The sequence below is a fragment of the Lethenteron reissneri genome, chromosome 27, assembly GCF_015708825.2.
Source record: "Lethenteron reissneri isolate LAM-NWPU_2019-01 chromosome 27, ASM1570882v1, whole genome shotgun sequence".
Lineage (NCBI taxonomy): Eukaryota > Metazoa > Chordata > Hyperoartia > Petromyzontiformes > Petromyzontidae > Lethenteron > Lethenteron reissneri.
Genome location: NC_083805.1, coordinates 14913103 through 14929432, shown reverse-complemented (window position 1 = coordinate 14929432; position 16330 = coordinate 14913103). Strand labels below are relative to the sequence as shown.

The following is a 16330-nucleotide window of genomic DNA, read 5'->3' as shown; positions in this document are numbered from 1 at the left end:
TTGTGTCGACCTAGAGGAGGCACAGGACCAGTTCAAACATCCGCCACTATGATTGGTCATGATCGGGTAATCAAACTCGAGTTGCTGGCTTTGCAGGGCAGTGCGCTAACCACTGCGCCACCGCTCCCAACTGGGGATACAGACACACACACAATTACTCAATTTGGACTGCACACACTGCTCAGAGTAACTTTACGTGCTATGAAGAAGAGCCATGGCCTAAAACATCGAGTAATATAGATGTATTTATATTTAATTTTATGGAGCATTATTAACGAATGTGTTGAGTTTTTTTATTATTATTAAGAGTTAGCGAGCGCCTATTAAACCCAGCAACAAGACGCAGCTCACGCGTGTTGGGCCGCAGCGCGGAGTTATAATTTAGTCAGACGTAACCCTTACACAATGGACAGCAGCGATTAGAAGCCTGAAACACCAACAACAACAAGGATGACATTTGTTAATAACGGCACGCTAAAGAGAGCAGTCTCATTAGGAACAATGGACACGTTGAATTATGGAGCTCCGGATCTTATTGTTCGAGACGGAACGGATGTTTGCAGCGCCCCTGACCCGGGTTCAGTCAAACTTGTGCGCCAGTGAGTGCAGCGAGGAAGGGGGGGAGGGGTGGGTATGGGGAGACAACTGGAGTTCAACAAATGGACATCCTCCTCCCTTGCCGAACCCCTACAGCTTCAAACGAGCGGGCGGCGGCGCCGACGTTGACGACAACGTGGAACGCAGACATGTCCACACACACAAAGAGACACGCACGTACACACACACAGACAGACGTAGAACATAAACAAAGAGACAGAGCCCCCGTATAGCCTTGGACAGATTGTGGGGCAAGCGAAGTTAGTGAGGACCTACGAAGGCCGGCATGGCACATGACGGGGTGGGTGGCCAACACGCCGCCTGGCCGCCTTTGTCTCCCCTGTAGCGATATTTACACACCACGCCAGGTACTTATGTGAGGCTGAGTCGACCTAGGGGAGGTTCAGGACCGGTTCAGATATTCGTCACTGGTGTTGGCCGTGAGCAGGAATCCAACTCGGGTCGCCGGGTTAGTAGCGCACCGCAGCGCGCCAACCGCTACACTACCGCTCCCCAGACACATGCACGCACGCACACAGACAGACAAAGTAATACAAAAATAAAGACAGGGACCTCATGTAGCCTTGGACAGATTGTGGGGAAAGTGAAGTTAGTGAGGACCTTTCAAGGACAGCACGGCATACAACGGAGTGGGTGGCCAACATCATGCCCGGACGCCTTTGTCTCCCCAGTGCCAAAGTTTACACACCACACCACATCGTCATACGAGGCTGAATTGACCGAGGGGAGCTTCAGGACCAGTTCAAATGTTCTTCGCCGTTATTGGTCGCGAGTGAGAATCGAACTCGGGTGGCCGGGTTCGTAGAGCAGCACGCTAACAACTGCGCCTCCGCTCCCCCAATAAAAAACACCCACAGACATATATACACACAGACATTAAACATGCAAAATGCAGACATTCCCCATATAGCTTATGCGGGCTGTTGGGGCAAATTATTTTGGCGGGCACCTATTAATGGGGGCCATGGTCTACTTAAGGACCTTGTGGCCAGCATCAAACCAGGCCGCCTTTGTCTCCCCAATACTGATGTATGTACACGCATCGCAGCAGGTGTTCCTTTAAGACTACGGCTACCCAGGGAGGAACCAGAAACAGGTCCAGATAATCGCCCTCTGATGTTGGTTGTGGGATCTAAACTCAGGTCGCCGGGTTCGTATCACAGCACGCTAACTGTTACACTGACAGGCAGACACACACATCAATTTACACATGGACATACAGAGGTAAACAGAGATGCCAAGAGACGCAGGCCCTTACTTGGAGACACAGACACATGACAATAGATACAGACACAAAGTGCCTCGGTGGCGAGATGTTAACTACCTCGCCTGGTTCACAAGAGGTCGTAGGTGCGATCCCAACCCTGACACTTGTATATTTGAAGTTGGCATGTTCTCTCTCTCCGTGTTGGCGTGGATTTTTCTGCCGTTCCTCCACATTCAGGATCAACATGCATTCAAAGTATTTGGGCTGCTGTACATTTCCACGTGATAAGCTACTTCGTTGAGCTATCATTTGTGATTGCCAGGTCGCTTCTATATTCAGGTGCACACACATTGCCAGTGGGGAGGACACAACACACAGTGTTGGGGAGAAGTAACGCATTACCCTCCGATCAAATTAACAAACTAAACAAACCGTAAACACTATCACCCCTTTTTCCGCGTGTGTGTATTCAGACGACAATTGTTTAGAATGTTCTGGATGATGATTTGTATTTGCGATAAAAACAAACTAAACTTCTTCCACAATCAATTTAGAGGGAGAAATTATTGTCCATAATCGATCTGATTAAACGCTTTTATTTAACTCACTCTGTCTGTTGTCGTATCCTCAAAAAATATTGTAACTCAATTTTTACCCACTTCCCAATGTGCTGTCGACTGCAAATTTGGTATACTTATGTCATACTGGGGACGAAACTATATTCTATCACTAAAAATAAAACAAATATATTTTTAAAACAATATTTTTTTATATGTTATGTTTCTGCTTGGCTCTAATTGTCCACGCTCAACTGACGTTGGCTGTAAACCACCACGGCCCCTTGCGCTATGCCAAGCTTCGGGGACACTTCCTGGAGTTCTGCCATTACTCGTACGGTACATTTCATTAAAGCATGTTTAAAAAAAAAGTAGTTTTAAATAACTTATTTGTCAGTCAATTAGTAAGGTTTGTCATGTAAACACACCGGTGTGTTGAAGAGTAAACCAACAGCGTTTACAAATAATTAAGCCAGCAGCTTGAGGAGAGCAATATTAAAAGTAATTGTATTGAATAGAAAAAACACACACAACTGAAACCGTTACAGCTGGAGTGCATTCGGTTGCAATTTTCGACTGCACATTCGCCAAATTAAGTTCCTTTCACTATTGAAGTCCCATTAAAAGTTTTGTTTACTATGGCCTTCAAGTTGACCTTGGTTTGGGTGCGCTGTGTGGCTTGCGAGTGGCATTTAATTTTATATATTTCTGTTGTCTTGTACAGCATTGCAAGATGCAGTTTTGCATGAACGACGCCACATATAAAAAAAAACAATCAGAATTACATGAATCCGAGGTTTGCACCATCCAATCATTTACATATACAGTATATGCAGTCGCGTGTTTCACCGGGGTGTGATATTCGCCAAATGAACGCTTTCCGTTCAAGTTACGGCTCTTAATTATTCGTAGACGCATCGCAACATCTTCACTATCAAGAGTAAGGCTACAGATACCCTGGGGACACCCCTTCGCAAATGAAACGTTCCGTCGTGAGGGATTGTTCAGGTGAAACATTTGAATATTAATCATCATCATTCTCTTCCATTCTTGAGCATGGCAGCAATACGTTCAGGGAGCTAAATGCCAACATCGAGGTCCTGCTGACCACGAGAGCGTAGATTACGGTGGGTTTATGAGACGATTCATCGTTTGGGTCACATGGCCAATCTCACTACTGTGGCTTGTCTCGAACCCTTTCCCATTCCGATGACGTAGGTGTACGTCATCAGCTTCTTCTTCTAATTCCGGATGAAAAACTAAAATAAAATAACTGTATTGGTACCGAGGCTCTCGCAAGGCCATGCGGGAGGGCATGTGGCACAGTTTGGTGCCAGTGGTCATGTCGCTACGATTCTCTGCGGCGAGTAGCAATGGCTTTGAAAACAACGGCGCATTGCCTCTCTAAATAAAATTAACGCTGACCCGCTTGCGAGATTCAGCGGTGAACGGCACCCACCCTGCAACTTGCAGATATCTCAACGTGAAAGGGTTAATATATCTCTATGTATCTATAAGGGTTTCCATGTATCTCCGTGTCTATGTCTCGATGTATGTCTACAAGTCTGTGTGTGTGTTTCTGGTTTTACGATATAGTGCGTGGTTACGGTTGCATGGCCATAATCGCACTACTGTGGCTTGTATTTGATTTTACATTCATGAAGGAGGTGGGCTACACATCGGCCTGTTGATGTTCTTGTGTGGACGGCAGCTACACTAGTGTCTTCGAGGAATTTCAATGTACGTCGTCCGACATTGGGAAGCCATTGGAGCCGCGCACTTTTAAATCTAGATCGAAACCTCATTTATTTAATGACTGCTTTTATGTTTAATTTATTGTCCCCCCCCCGAACCGCACCTCCGCTTAGCACGGTTGGCTACGTACGGTGCGAAAGAAGTTCAACAACACATAGGGACATACATGGCAGTCGTTAACGTCAATGGACGTGAGCAACAATGATGGAAATAAAAGTGACAATGGCGCGACGCGATGACTGTGCGGCTGGTCGTGGCTCCTGCCCGGGGGACCTCACCGGAGCTGCTTGGCGTAGGCCAGCTCTATATCCGCCTTCTCCCGCGCAAACTTGGACAGCTTGTCGACAAACTCCAGCCCCCACGCCGTGTGCTTCTCCACATTGTCCAGCTGGTCCTGCACGCACGCAACAGACAAAGAAAAAAAGATCCCCCGTGTGGCCTTTTAAAACAGACTGTTGGTCGGTGCAAGTGCTGGTAGCGAACACCTATCTCAGAATAAGAATATTTGTTTATACTGAAGGAATCGAATGAGCTGTAATGCTCTTTTTCACAGATGTCCAGTGGGGGGCGGGTCAGAACGTTAAAGGGCCACGCGGCACACGAGGGGGTGAGTAGCCGGCACCATTCCCCGGTCACCTTTGTTTCCCCAGTGAACACACACACAAAGAGAAAGATCTCCCGTAAAACAGACTGTTGTACGTATGTTGAACTTCTGTCGCAATGTACAAAGCTAACCGTGCTAATCGGACCACTGTTGAGGCGTGAAAAGGACCACTGTTGAGGCACGTGCTGGTAGCTAACACCTATTTAAAGGCAGCACACGAAGGAACCAAGCCTCACAATATTTGTCTTCCCAGTGCACACACGAAGACAACAATCCCCCTTATAGCCTTAACAGACTTTTGGAGCAAGTGCTGTTCACGAGCACCTATGAAGGCCGGCAAGGTACACGAGGAGGTGGGTTTGCCAGCACCACGCCCGGCCGCCTTTGTCTCCTGAGTGGCAATGTTTACACATTCGACTAGGTACTCTTTTAAGGCTGAGTCGACCTAAGGTAGGCCCAGGACTGGTTCAGATAATCGTCAGTGGCGTTCGCCGTCAGCGGGAATTGAGCTCAGGTCGCTGGGTTCACAGCACAGCACGCTAACCGCTAAATTACCGCACCCCACACACTCAAACGTTCTCTATTGCGCTGCACAGCCTCGATATCCAAAAATACGATGGTCCTCTCTCAAAGTATCCACCTACACTGCCTGCGGAAGGGTTTGGTCATCAAATGGCATCTGTCAGTCTCCATTGGCAACAGTCCTGGCTTTAATATGATCCACCCTCGTACATGTACAGCGCTGTGTAAATGCACTGCCGGATGAGCCCCCCCCCCCCCCGCATCGCGTTCCAACACGACTCTGACTTTGTCTTCACGTGCGTCTGGATTTGGGGGTTATGTAATGGCTGACACAATGCTGTTGAAATTATGCACTCCCAGAAGGCCTTGATGCTCATGGGTTGCATAAGAAATAATTTAATGATGGAGAGACTGAGATGTAAAGGGGACATTGTTAACCGATTTATTTGTTTATTATTCATCTATTTCCACAACGAAGCAAATTATTATTCTGAGCACAGCTGGAAGAGGGGCCTTCCCCATCCCGTACAGATAATGAGCCCTATTTGCTCATGCATCACCTCGCCGGTACGTGCGGGTTTGTGAAGGTGGGTTGGCACATGGGTGTAGGAAAATAGATGCACAGCATAACATTGGATTTTGCTGCACTGAACAAATTTTTTTTTTATATTGTTCATACATGCAGGCAAATACACATTTTTTTCATTATATTATTTAAAATATTATTTTTTACCAGGTAAGGCCCACTGAGCTATGTAGCTCTATCATGTTGAAATTTATAGCAACCAAATACCCTAAACACAGGTTTATAAATGTCGAGGGGAAAAACTGGAAGACCCGGAGAAAAATCAATGCGACCATGGGAAAAACATGCAAACAAAAAATATACAAGGTTCACGGTGGGGATCGAACCCATGACTTCGTGCATACCAGGCGAGGAACTTCACATCTCGCCACTGTGCACAGCACTCTGTTGTGCAGCCCCACAGCCTGTAATGCGTGTAAGGCATGGAAGTCCCTCATCCGAGCACTATCCAGCCTGAACCCGGGTGAGCTTCCAAGATACGATGGGTTAAGATGCATTCTGGGTGAATTGCTCATACATGCAAGCAAACACATATATATTCTTGGTTCTTTCGGTAAAGTCACGTAGAAGGAAAACAATAAAATAATAAAAATATAAAACAAAAACATTTTCTTGCTGTGGATTTCACATCTGATGATGATTGCTTGTGTTGCAATCGAAACGTCGTGAGAATTGTATTGTTTTATATTTTTATTATTTTATTGAGTTCCCTTCTACGTGACTTTACCGAAAGAACCAAGAAAATGAATCCCTGCAGTCACGAAAGCTTTAAATCAAAATTCAAATAGATATAATGAAAATATTGGCCAAACATCCCAGGCAGCAGCCCATCCTGAAAGTAATAACAATGACACTTATGTAAACAGGAAAGTCTCACTTAGTCTAAAGAGTTTTTTTTAAGGAGGGTCTTTCATTGGGATGTTTGGCCAGGAAATTCTAGGTCCAATAAGCTGGGTAAGACAGTATATTAAGTACATAAGCAAGTTTAACAATTTGACACAACTGTTTAACACGTAGGCTTTCGCGACCATGTTTTGTTGGCACGTTTCCATGACAACCCTTAATAAATGGCTGTCGGGTGGTGGTGGGTTTAACGACACATATATATTTACACGATCTAACCGAAAAAAAACTATTTTGGATGCAACTGAGGCATCAAATGGAAAGTTCTTGGGCGAATATAACGGTGAGAGCTCAATGGAAGGAAGGGAGAGGTCGCAAACGGGTTTTGATTCCTTACCCGTACCCGGCCGCACCAGGGTCGCAATCGGGTACCCGTACCCTACCCGACACCCAGCTACCCGTACCTGGCCGGGTATCGGGTAGGGTACGGGTATCCGATTGCGACCTCTGGGATGAAGCCATATTGCAGGCACGGGTGGGTTGATTCTACAAACTTGAATTGTGAGAAGAGACAAGACGTTGGGAAATGAGTGACAAACGGTTACTCACCAGTGACTCACGACCCGGCTACCCGTACCCAGTCGGGTACGGGTAGCCGGGTATCGGGTAGGGTACGGGTATCTTGTACCCGATTGCGACCTCTGAAGGAAGGTCGTGATTGCCGACGATGCCTTTGAGAGAAGACGCCACAGGGAGACATTTAGGCTTATTTCACTTTAAGAAGTTTTTTCGTGTGTGGGAGGAAACACAAGCACCTGGAGAAAACCCATCGCACAGACGCACAGATGGGCATAGCACTCAACAATCGCACATGGATGGGTCATGAACCCATTTGCGGTACTGCAATATGCTGGTTGCCCTCGCGACCCAACAGCAACAACAGGCTTGGAGGTGACAAAATTCCACCCGATCTGCTAACCCTCATCTCCAAAACAAACTAAGTAGGCGCCACCCCACTCGGATCAGACTGAACTCAGAGAGTATTAACACTCGTTATTAAGATGCGTTTACCAATCAAATTACAGATGTTCAATGCAAGACCCAAGTCCAAAGTGGATGCACTCACACAAGCTATGGAAAGGGGGTGGTGGGGGAAATATTTTCAATTTGCGGCTCTTGATTGCAGTGGAGGAAATTCCACATTTCTGTGCCTGCTAGTCGTCTCTCCATAGGATTAACACCGTCGCCGATTAATCACCATACAGCGGGAAGTATTGACCCTGGAGTAAGAGTCTAACTTATATGAGTCTCTGATTACGAGTTCAGCCTGGCCAGACGGGAGGTATGAAACTAAACTTCTAAACTTTTATTTATCTTACCAGGTAAGGCCCACTCGACTATATAGCTATACTCTTTGGTTCTTTCGGTAAAGTCACGTAGGTATAAAATAAAATAAATCACGACGTTTCGGGCGCAACACAATCGTCCATCATCAGGTGGGAAGCATGGTCTGCTGCTGAGACAGAACGTTTTAAAAGGTTTGAAATGGGTGTAGCTGCCTCAGCAGCAGACCATGCTTTCCCACCTGATGATGGACGCTTGTGTTGCGCCCGAAAGGTCGTGATTTATTTTATTTTATACCTACGTGACTTTTCCGAAAGAACCAAAGAGTATGGATTCCTGCAATCACGAAAGCTTCAAATCAAAGCTGTATAGCTATTTTTAAGAAGCGACCTGGCCACAAATGACATCCCAACGAAGTGGCTTATCACGTGGAAATGTATAGCAGCCAAATACACGAAAAGCGTGATGTTAATTCCAAATGTGGAGGGAAAAACCAGGGGACCTGGATTAAAAAATCGACACGGCCACAGGGAGAACATACCAATTCCAAATATACTGGCGTCAGGGTCGGAATCCAAACAACGACCTCCTGTATACCAGGCGAGAGAGTTAACATCTGACATTGTGCTCATGAACAATAGGGCGGCAACTCTCGGAGCAAGTGCCTCGACAAGCACAATCGAAGAATGCCTTTATAAAGAGCAGGAGTGCGAGCGCATCTCAGCAATGCCGCACAAAACCGCCGACGGGCACTTTTAGTTAGTAAAGAGAAAGGGAGAGAACGCATCTTGAGCCTGGACTTGGACATGGGCAGGGAGCCGACAGCACGGATGGCAGGGTGTGGGGTAGGGGAGGAGGAAATTTCAGATCATGGGGGCATTAAAAGAGAAGAAATATAATGCTTCTGCAGAACAGAGCATGTTCCTCCGCTATTCAATGACATTTGTGAAACAACTGGACATCTGTGAAAAAATGCTTTTGAGCTCATCGGATTCCTCCAGCATAAATAAAGATACCGATTCTGATATCTGGATCCCTGAGTCTGTGGACATTTTTAAAGGTCGTCTTAAAACATATCCATACACATTTCGGGCATGCAATTTGTAGCCAATTCCACAAATGGTTTGTGTAGCATGAAATGTGATTGTTTTTTCGTTTCTTAGTTTTTAGTTTCACGAGTTATTGCCATGTCGAGTGTCTTCTGCAGCCGTGTCTTGTCGAGAGTTTTGAGATCCTTGATGAAAGGTGCTTTATAAATACAATCATCGTCATTATTAAACCACAGCGGGGCATGGAGGGACACGGGCAGAAACCATGTGCATAACTTAATACTCCAGCAAGCGTAACGGAGGCTCGCTCACCCGTCAGACCGGTTTGGCTATTGCTGCTGCTGACAGACCAACTGCCAGGCATGAACTATTCATGTCGTCTCATGATAGGTGAGACAGTTTATCCTTTGTTGTACGCTTCTTTAGAAGGCAACACACACACGTAATGTATCCTAAGCGTAACACAGCATCGCCTCTCAACTGGTTGTGGACAAGCTTGTCAGCTGTTCTTACCGCATGGACCTTTTTTTGTGACGACAAACGGACGAGTGCCGTCTACGTAATTTTAAAAAAAAGAGAGTCGGGCAAGTTCGGCCTGGACACAAGTCAAGAAAAGTGGGACTTGTCTCCAAAATCATCTTACAGGGCAGAAGACAACCCAAGGTCTCGTGCGCCAACACGGACTTAACAGCCGGCACGACACCTGGCAATAGCCAACGAAGGGCAGGCCAAACGTGGAGAGTTGGGCAGGGGAGGAGGCATCATTGGTGCCCACAGGACCATCGCAGGTCACGGGATGGATGATGACAATGATGAGCGTCTACAGGCGGTGAGTTCGGTAGCTTCGACATGATAACCACGGCTGTCCGCAGGTGGTGACCTCAACACGACCCCGAGGCGTGACTCACCTTGCTCAGGCACAGGAGCGTCAAGAGCGTGGGGGCAGGGGGTGTCTTGCCCCCCCCCCTCTCCCCCGTGGATAAAGCTACGAGTTGGGGACCCCTTGATAACCGCCACAAGAAATGTTTTCAACAACAGTGTCAAAGAACAAAAACACGCATTTAAAACGCGACTTCTATTTAGATATTTTGAAATGCTCTCATTTACGTTCCACGTTTTATTTTAACTTTAATCGGAGCAGTAAATCGTCTGGCGACCATGCGAGACAAATCACAGTATTGCTCCCCCCCCCTCGCCAACCTGGCCGTTTGCCGCACCGCCTCAGCTGATAATCTCGTCACTTACGACACTGCTCAGACGCTAAGCACCGAGATGATGATGAGCAGCAGCGAGATGACGATCAGCACCAGAGATGATGATGAGCAGCACCAGAGATGATGATGAGCAGCAGCGAGATGACGATCAGCATCAGAGATGATGATGAGCAGCACCAGAGATGACGATCAGCACCAGAGATGATGAGCAGCACCGAGCAGCGTCGGCTTACGCGGCGAATGTTCGGGTGGCCCAGCGGGAGCGCCTTCGCCACCGCTCACTGCGGAGGTTCGTAGGTTCACGGTTCGAATCCAGCGTCGTCTGCTTTGACCAGTCGCTGTTAAAGAGATCCCCCCCCCCCTCCGCCGGCATCGTTCACAATAAATAAACCCTTTGGTGGCGCTGCCGTCTGGGTCCAACGCGGCCGGCGAAATTACTCGGTTGGAACTGCACAGAAGCAGTCATCGCCCCCAGATGAGACTACCGCCCTCGTCTCTCGAGTTATCACCCCTGGTTAAACGATAAAGTTGCTCATTGCGAGCAGTATTGCTGTCCAGGAAGTGGAATTACACCAAACTTAGAACTCTGCTCGATTCATCTATATATAGCATGGCTGTGTACTTACAACTCATATGAAGAGTATTCCAAAGGGAAAACAATCCCCCAGAATGCACCCCAACCTCATCATATTTCGAGAAGCTAAGCAGTGTTGACCCTGGCCAGTGCCTGGAATAGGGCGACGACCACGCGTAAAACACGTGTTGTGTAGAAGGCTACTGCAGGACTACAATGCGAGTAGATTGCTGTACTGTACTATACTGAAACACCTATGTTCCCCACTATCACCAAACAGCACTGACCTACGTGGTGAAGTATGGTCAAATGACCCCCATGACCCGCACTGGCATGGGGAGGCCCTCATCCATCAGTGGATTAACAATAGGTGCTGCACATGTTCATGCAACATCTAACCAAATAAATGCATTAGTGTAACGTCAGACTTGGCATAAGCAGATGATACATCATGACAGACTTCTCCAGATAACCAACCATTTCCCCCACCTCTGCCTACCTCCCTGCTCGCTCTACTGCAATTACTTGCTGCTGACCCAAGTTCAATTCCCGCTCATGACCAAAATCAGTGATGAATATTTGGAGCGGTCCTGGGTCTCCCCAGGATCGACTCAGCCTCAAACGAGTACCTGGTGTGATGTGTAAACATCGCCACTAGGAAGACAAAGGCGGCCGGACATTGTGCTGGCCACCCTCCCCTCGTGTGCGCTCGCTAACAGAACTTGCCCCAACAGTTTGCTAAAGGCTATATGGGGGATCTTTGTCTTTGTTGTGCACTGGGAAGACAAAGACGGCCAAGGCTTGGTGCCGGCCACCCACCCCCTTCTCGTGACGTGTTGGCCTTTAAAAATGTGTTCGCTACCAGCACTTCCTACAAAAGTCTGCTAAAGGCTCCACCGTGGATCCTTGTCTTTTGTGACCAGCCCAGGTGATGATAAATGTCACGTGGGAGAACAACATAAATCATCCTCCCAGCTCCTGCACACGCCATCCAAGCAGACGACCAGTGCTGGAACACATTCCTGCGGAGGGAGCTGGTAGGAACGTTGGGTTGCTCGGTCAATGGCCAGGGTCAACGGCGGCGTGGTGTATTCCGCAAATATGCCCGACTGTGAGGGCGGGCACAAGCCGGCGTGAGTAGGTTAAACGTTGAGTTTTATAAGGGCACCACGGGGTGACCAGCCCCACCCCTCCCACCCCCCACCCAGCCCCACCCTCTCCACCCAGCCACTCCCCTTCCGACCCAGCCCCTCCCCACCCAGCCCCACCCCTCCTATTTTTGGATGCACGACGGACAGACACAATAATCCCCTGTTGAACTGGTGGAACCAGGTGGTTCCTACCAGTATTATCCTAGTAGCAAAAGTAGCTACACAAATGCTACGGGCCCCGCACTTTCAGGGCTCCGCGCTAAATGCTTTCAAGCTATAAATTCCGGCTCAGTGATTCTGCACTTGCTCTATTACTATAGTACTATACTGCCTTCAACTTTTATGAACGACTGGGCCGTTTAAGGTTAGCGATTTGTCGTATTATCTGGCTGTATATAGCAAATAAAAAAGACAATTACTTTACTATGCAAGTAAAAAAACTGTGTTTTAATTTTTAGTTTATTTAGGGCCCCGTCATAACATATGCTACAGGCCTCGCACTAGCTTAATCCGGCACTGCAGACGACAGTGCACGTTTTATTTACGTGCCCACTGATGAGGCATTCGCAAAGATCACGCGCGTCTTGAGACGGAGAGCTATTTGTGCCGGAGCTGTCGCTACACTCTCTTTAATTGTGCGTTAAACCGGCCCCCCGGGGGTTGGGGGGGGGGGCAGCCTAATGTAGAAGCCCTCCCCCGTCCGTCTCCGATAGGCTGGAGCGGAACCACAAAAGCCCCCCCCCCCCCCCCATTTGTGTTGTCACAGGACACCCAGAGAACTGGTTTCACACCGCGAGTGACTCATGATAGGTATACAGTATTGAAGAGCGGACATGTACCAGCGAAAATCTATATTTTTCAATCCACTGCCAGACAAAGGCTTCCCCCCCACCATGCCACAGGCCGTGATGGGAGAGTTGTTTGACCATACTTCACCAACGCTGGTCAGCGAGACCTGGTGATTGGTGAGCAACATAGAAGTGCAGACAGAGACGTCCTTAGGGTTATACCGGCGGCGAATCCGAGGCGACCGCCCCGGGCCCCGCTCTTTGGGGAGGGGGGGGGCACGCTTCGACGTCACGCTGTCAGATGTCATACTTCCGACCCTGAGTGTAGTACAGCAAAGCATCCGGCCACCCTTACATCCCACGTCAACCTGTTTGCACACGATGGTGACCCATCCAAGCCGCACACTATCCAGGCTCAGTCCAGCTTCGTCTTCCGAGATCTGACGATGTCAGGGCGAAATTATTCAGGGGGGTTTACAAAAAAACTAAAAATGTCAACGGTTCAGTTTGTGCGATTTTAGCACGTAGCAAACACCACCACCACCATAACACTGGTCAACAATTAAAATAATTTTTTTTCTGGCCTGGACTGCTGTTTTAGACTAATTTCAGGGTGCTGATTCCAAATCTGATCCAAGATTCGCTCTATCATATCTCATTTTTATGCTATCGGCATACCCCATTTTCATTGATTTTACCCTAAATTAACTCGGTCACTTATGATTGCAAGTTGTTGCGAGTCAGTGACTGCTTTAGTGTTAAAATATGGTGCTGTATTTTTAGGAAAGTGTGTTTATAATATCATTTTATGTAGATATCCACATTTATTTAATCTTTTTCTTCTGCAGTTTTTATTGAAAATGCAATATTTGATATCTCTAAAACCTGATGTGATAGACAAAAACTGATGCCAGATTTGGAATCAGCACCCCAAAATTACATTAGAAACCGTTGGAATACCTTATGCCAGAAAAAGTGTGTTGACCATAATCATCCCCGTTTGGCGGTTTGCGAGGCTCGCTAAACGCGTTGTGTTCGTGGTGGTGCTGCGGCCTATTCTGATTACTTAGTTTTTTTAGGAATGTGGGGAGGTCGTTGACTTTAGAGCTCTCTTTAATTAAAGCTTGGGCTTTTGCCTGTTAAACAAATGGAATGCGGATGATACATTACCACGTAAAAAAAGACCTAAGAAAAATAAACAATCCGCTCAACGTGTAGATAAAAAAACGAGAGACTTAAACATTGCGTTAAGAGCCACTAATTAATGTGTCAAAGTGAGGCGTTAATGTAATTAAAGTCGTTTTGGAGAATTGTGAATGACAAAATAAATAAGCAGGCAATATAGCTCCTTCGCATATATCTCTCTCTTGTCATCATCATCTTCTATGTATATAAAATGGAAATTTGTGAATGTGTGTCTGTTCGAAATGTTTAGCATACTTCCCAACATGCAACAAACTTGAAATTTGGCATGTGGGTCGCTTCCAGACTGTACACAATGCAAAAAGTGTAAAAATACACTTTTGTATTTGGGGGGGGGGGGGGGGGCGGCGCAATAATGGATATATTTTGCACGGCAAGTGAGCAGGGACGTCACATCTGTGATGTCACCCGCATGCGGCAGCGTCACGTAGTGCCTGCTGACGTCACGCAGTGCCTGCTGACGTCACGTATCCCCCCCACCCCCACTCTCCGCGTAGGCCGTGTATTAATCCAAGACAAGAATCCAAGTCTCGGGCGAAGCCGGGTAGTAAAGCTAGTAAAATATAAAAGTACATCTTACACAACGAATCAACTGCATGACATTCTGGGAGGGCGTAAATTCAGCAGCATTGATTCAAATACAAGCAAAAAACAACGGTTTTGACACACAGCGTCTCATCAGCAGGGTCAGGCTTGAGAGTTAAGGATAATACAATTTTGCGTCGCACTAAAGGACCCATATCGTAAAGAGACGTGGGCCTTGCTTGTGAGCTCAGCAGGTCACCGGCACCGATTCAAGCTGTATTCACGCTAAGTCACCAAACACTGGTCAGTGCTGTTCTGTGTGTATGCGTTTTCCGTTTCAGCATCTGAGTAAAGCTCTTGGGGCTTTCTCTATCGTCCGTGGCTTTTCACACAAGCCAAGATGCCCGCGATTCAGTCCAGGTGAAAAGAAAGTGGAGGGCTGTAAGAGATTACACATGGGTAATGCGTTTCAACAGCAATGCTGCAGCCACTTTTGAAGTCTTTACAGAAGGAAAGCCTCTGCCAACATGTGAAAAGATTGTAAAATATTAATCGGTGTATGCCCACCCATGCATACAGTGCACATAAACGAACAAGAAAAGCCTAAGTGAATGCGGGCATTGGCAACCCTGAGCCAGTGCTGGAAATTCCACATTTCCAATCACTATTGACGGCCTATGACCCCCAGAGTTGACTGCCAACCAGCATTTGATGACCCCCGTGCGTTGTGGAATCTGCCTCCATGCCACTCACCTAGATGGAAAAAACCTCATAGCTCTGACTCAGCATTACAGACTCTTGGGGCAAGTTATGTTAGCGAGCACCTATTAAGGTCGGGCAGTGCCAGAGATAGATTATGGTGTGGTCAGTACCACAGACTCCTAACCACCTTTGTCTTCCTCGTGGTGATGTATAATGCTATGACTAAACGACTGTACTGCGTACTTATCTTAGGCTGAGCCAACCTAATAGAGGGCCCAGAACAGGCTCCAATACAAATTGCCACAACTCACGTGAGCCAATGGCAGGGAAATAAACCCACGTAGCCTAAGGTGCAAACTACTACACAGGCAATACCTGCGTTTACATACAAGTAAATACGAAACCACACCACACACACACAACATTCGCTGCCAACGGTGGTAACGATGCTTATCGAATCTCAAGCACCAATTTGCACGTGAAAAAGAAGCAAGCAAGAAGTGCCCTTTGGAGCTGCACCGAGAGACAGTATACGCACGTGGATTGGAGAACACATGCAAGCCAGAAGCATCGTATTAGCTGTTTCGGAAAAGTAAGTGTGGCTTGGACAAGAAGGAAACTTTTTTTAAAGGGATGATGGCCAGCGGTCAAAACTAATGATGGGGTGGCAGCTAATGGAAAGAACATTGGCCGAGAAGATGTCCACAGCAGAGACGGAACACTGAAATCGTCTTGCGTGCAGGAGCTACGTGGATTGCTGCAAGGCCACGAGAGATGGCGATGACTTCTAAGGGAGGCATTCATTGAGCAGTGGACAGATCATGGCTGATCTTCTTGTCGTATGGCTGCTGATGTAGATGCACAGCAACAACTACAATGTTACATTCAGGTGGTGAAGCCAGGTAACTGCACCAGGAGCAGCGAAGTGTATCACTGCGATGTCTCCTTCGTATTATTATTACAACATACATTATTTATATGTTGTACGGTCTGTTCTGGATGACCGGTGGTACACACTGCAGAGTTTTTAATTATCCATTTGTGGATCAGGTATGATGATATGGCGGCATATGTAGTTATCGGCGAAA

At 47.2% G+C, this 16330-nt stretch overlaps 1 protein-coding gene across 1 annotated transcript in view; it reads right to left on the bottom strand.

Moving 5' to 3' along the window:
* Nucleotides 1–16330, bottom strand: part of LOC133348633 (formin-binding protein 1-like) — a 51859-nt gene that overhangs the window by 27362 nt on the left and 8167 nt on the right. Inside the window, exon 2 of the mRNA XM_061561558.1 lies at nt 4416–4531. Coding sequence (XP_061417542.1) covers nt 4416–4531 — 116 coding nt within the window. The remainder of the gene's footprint in view (nt 1–4415; nt 4532–16330) is intronic.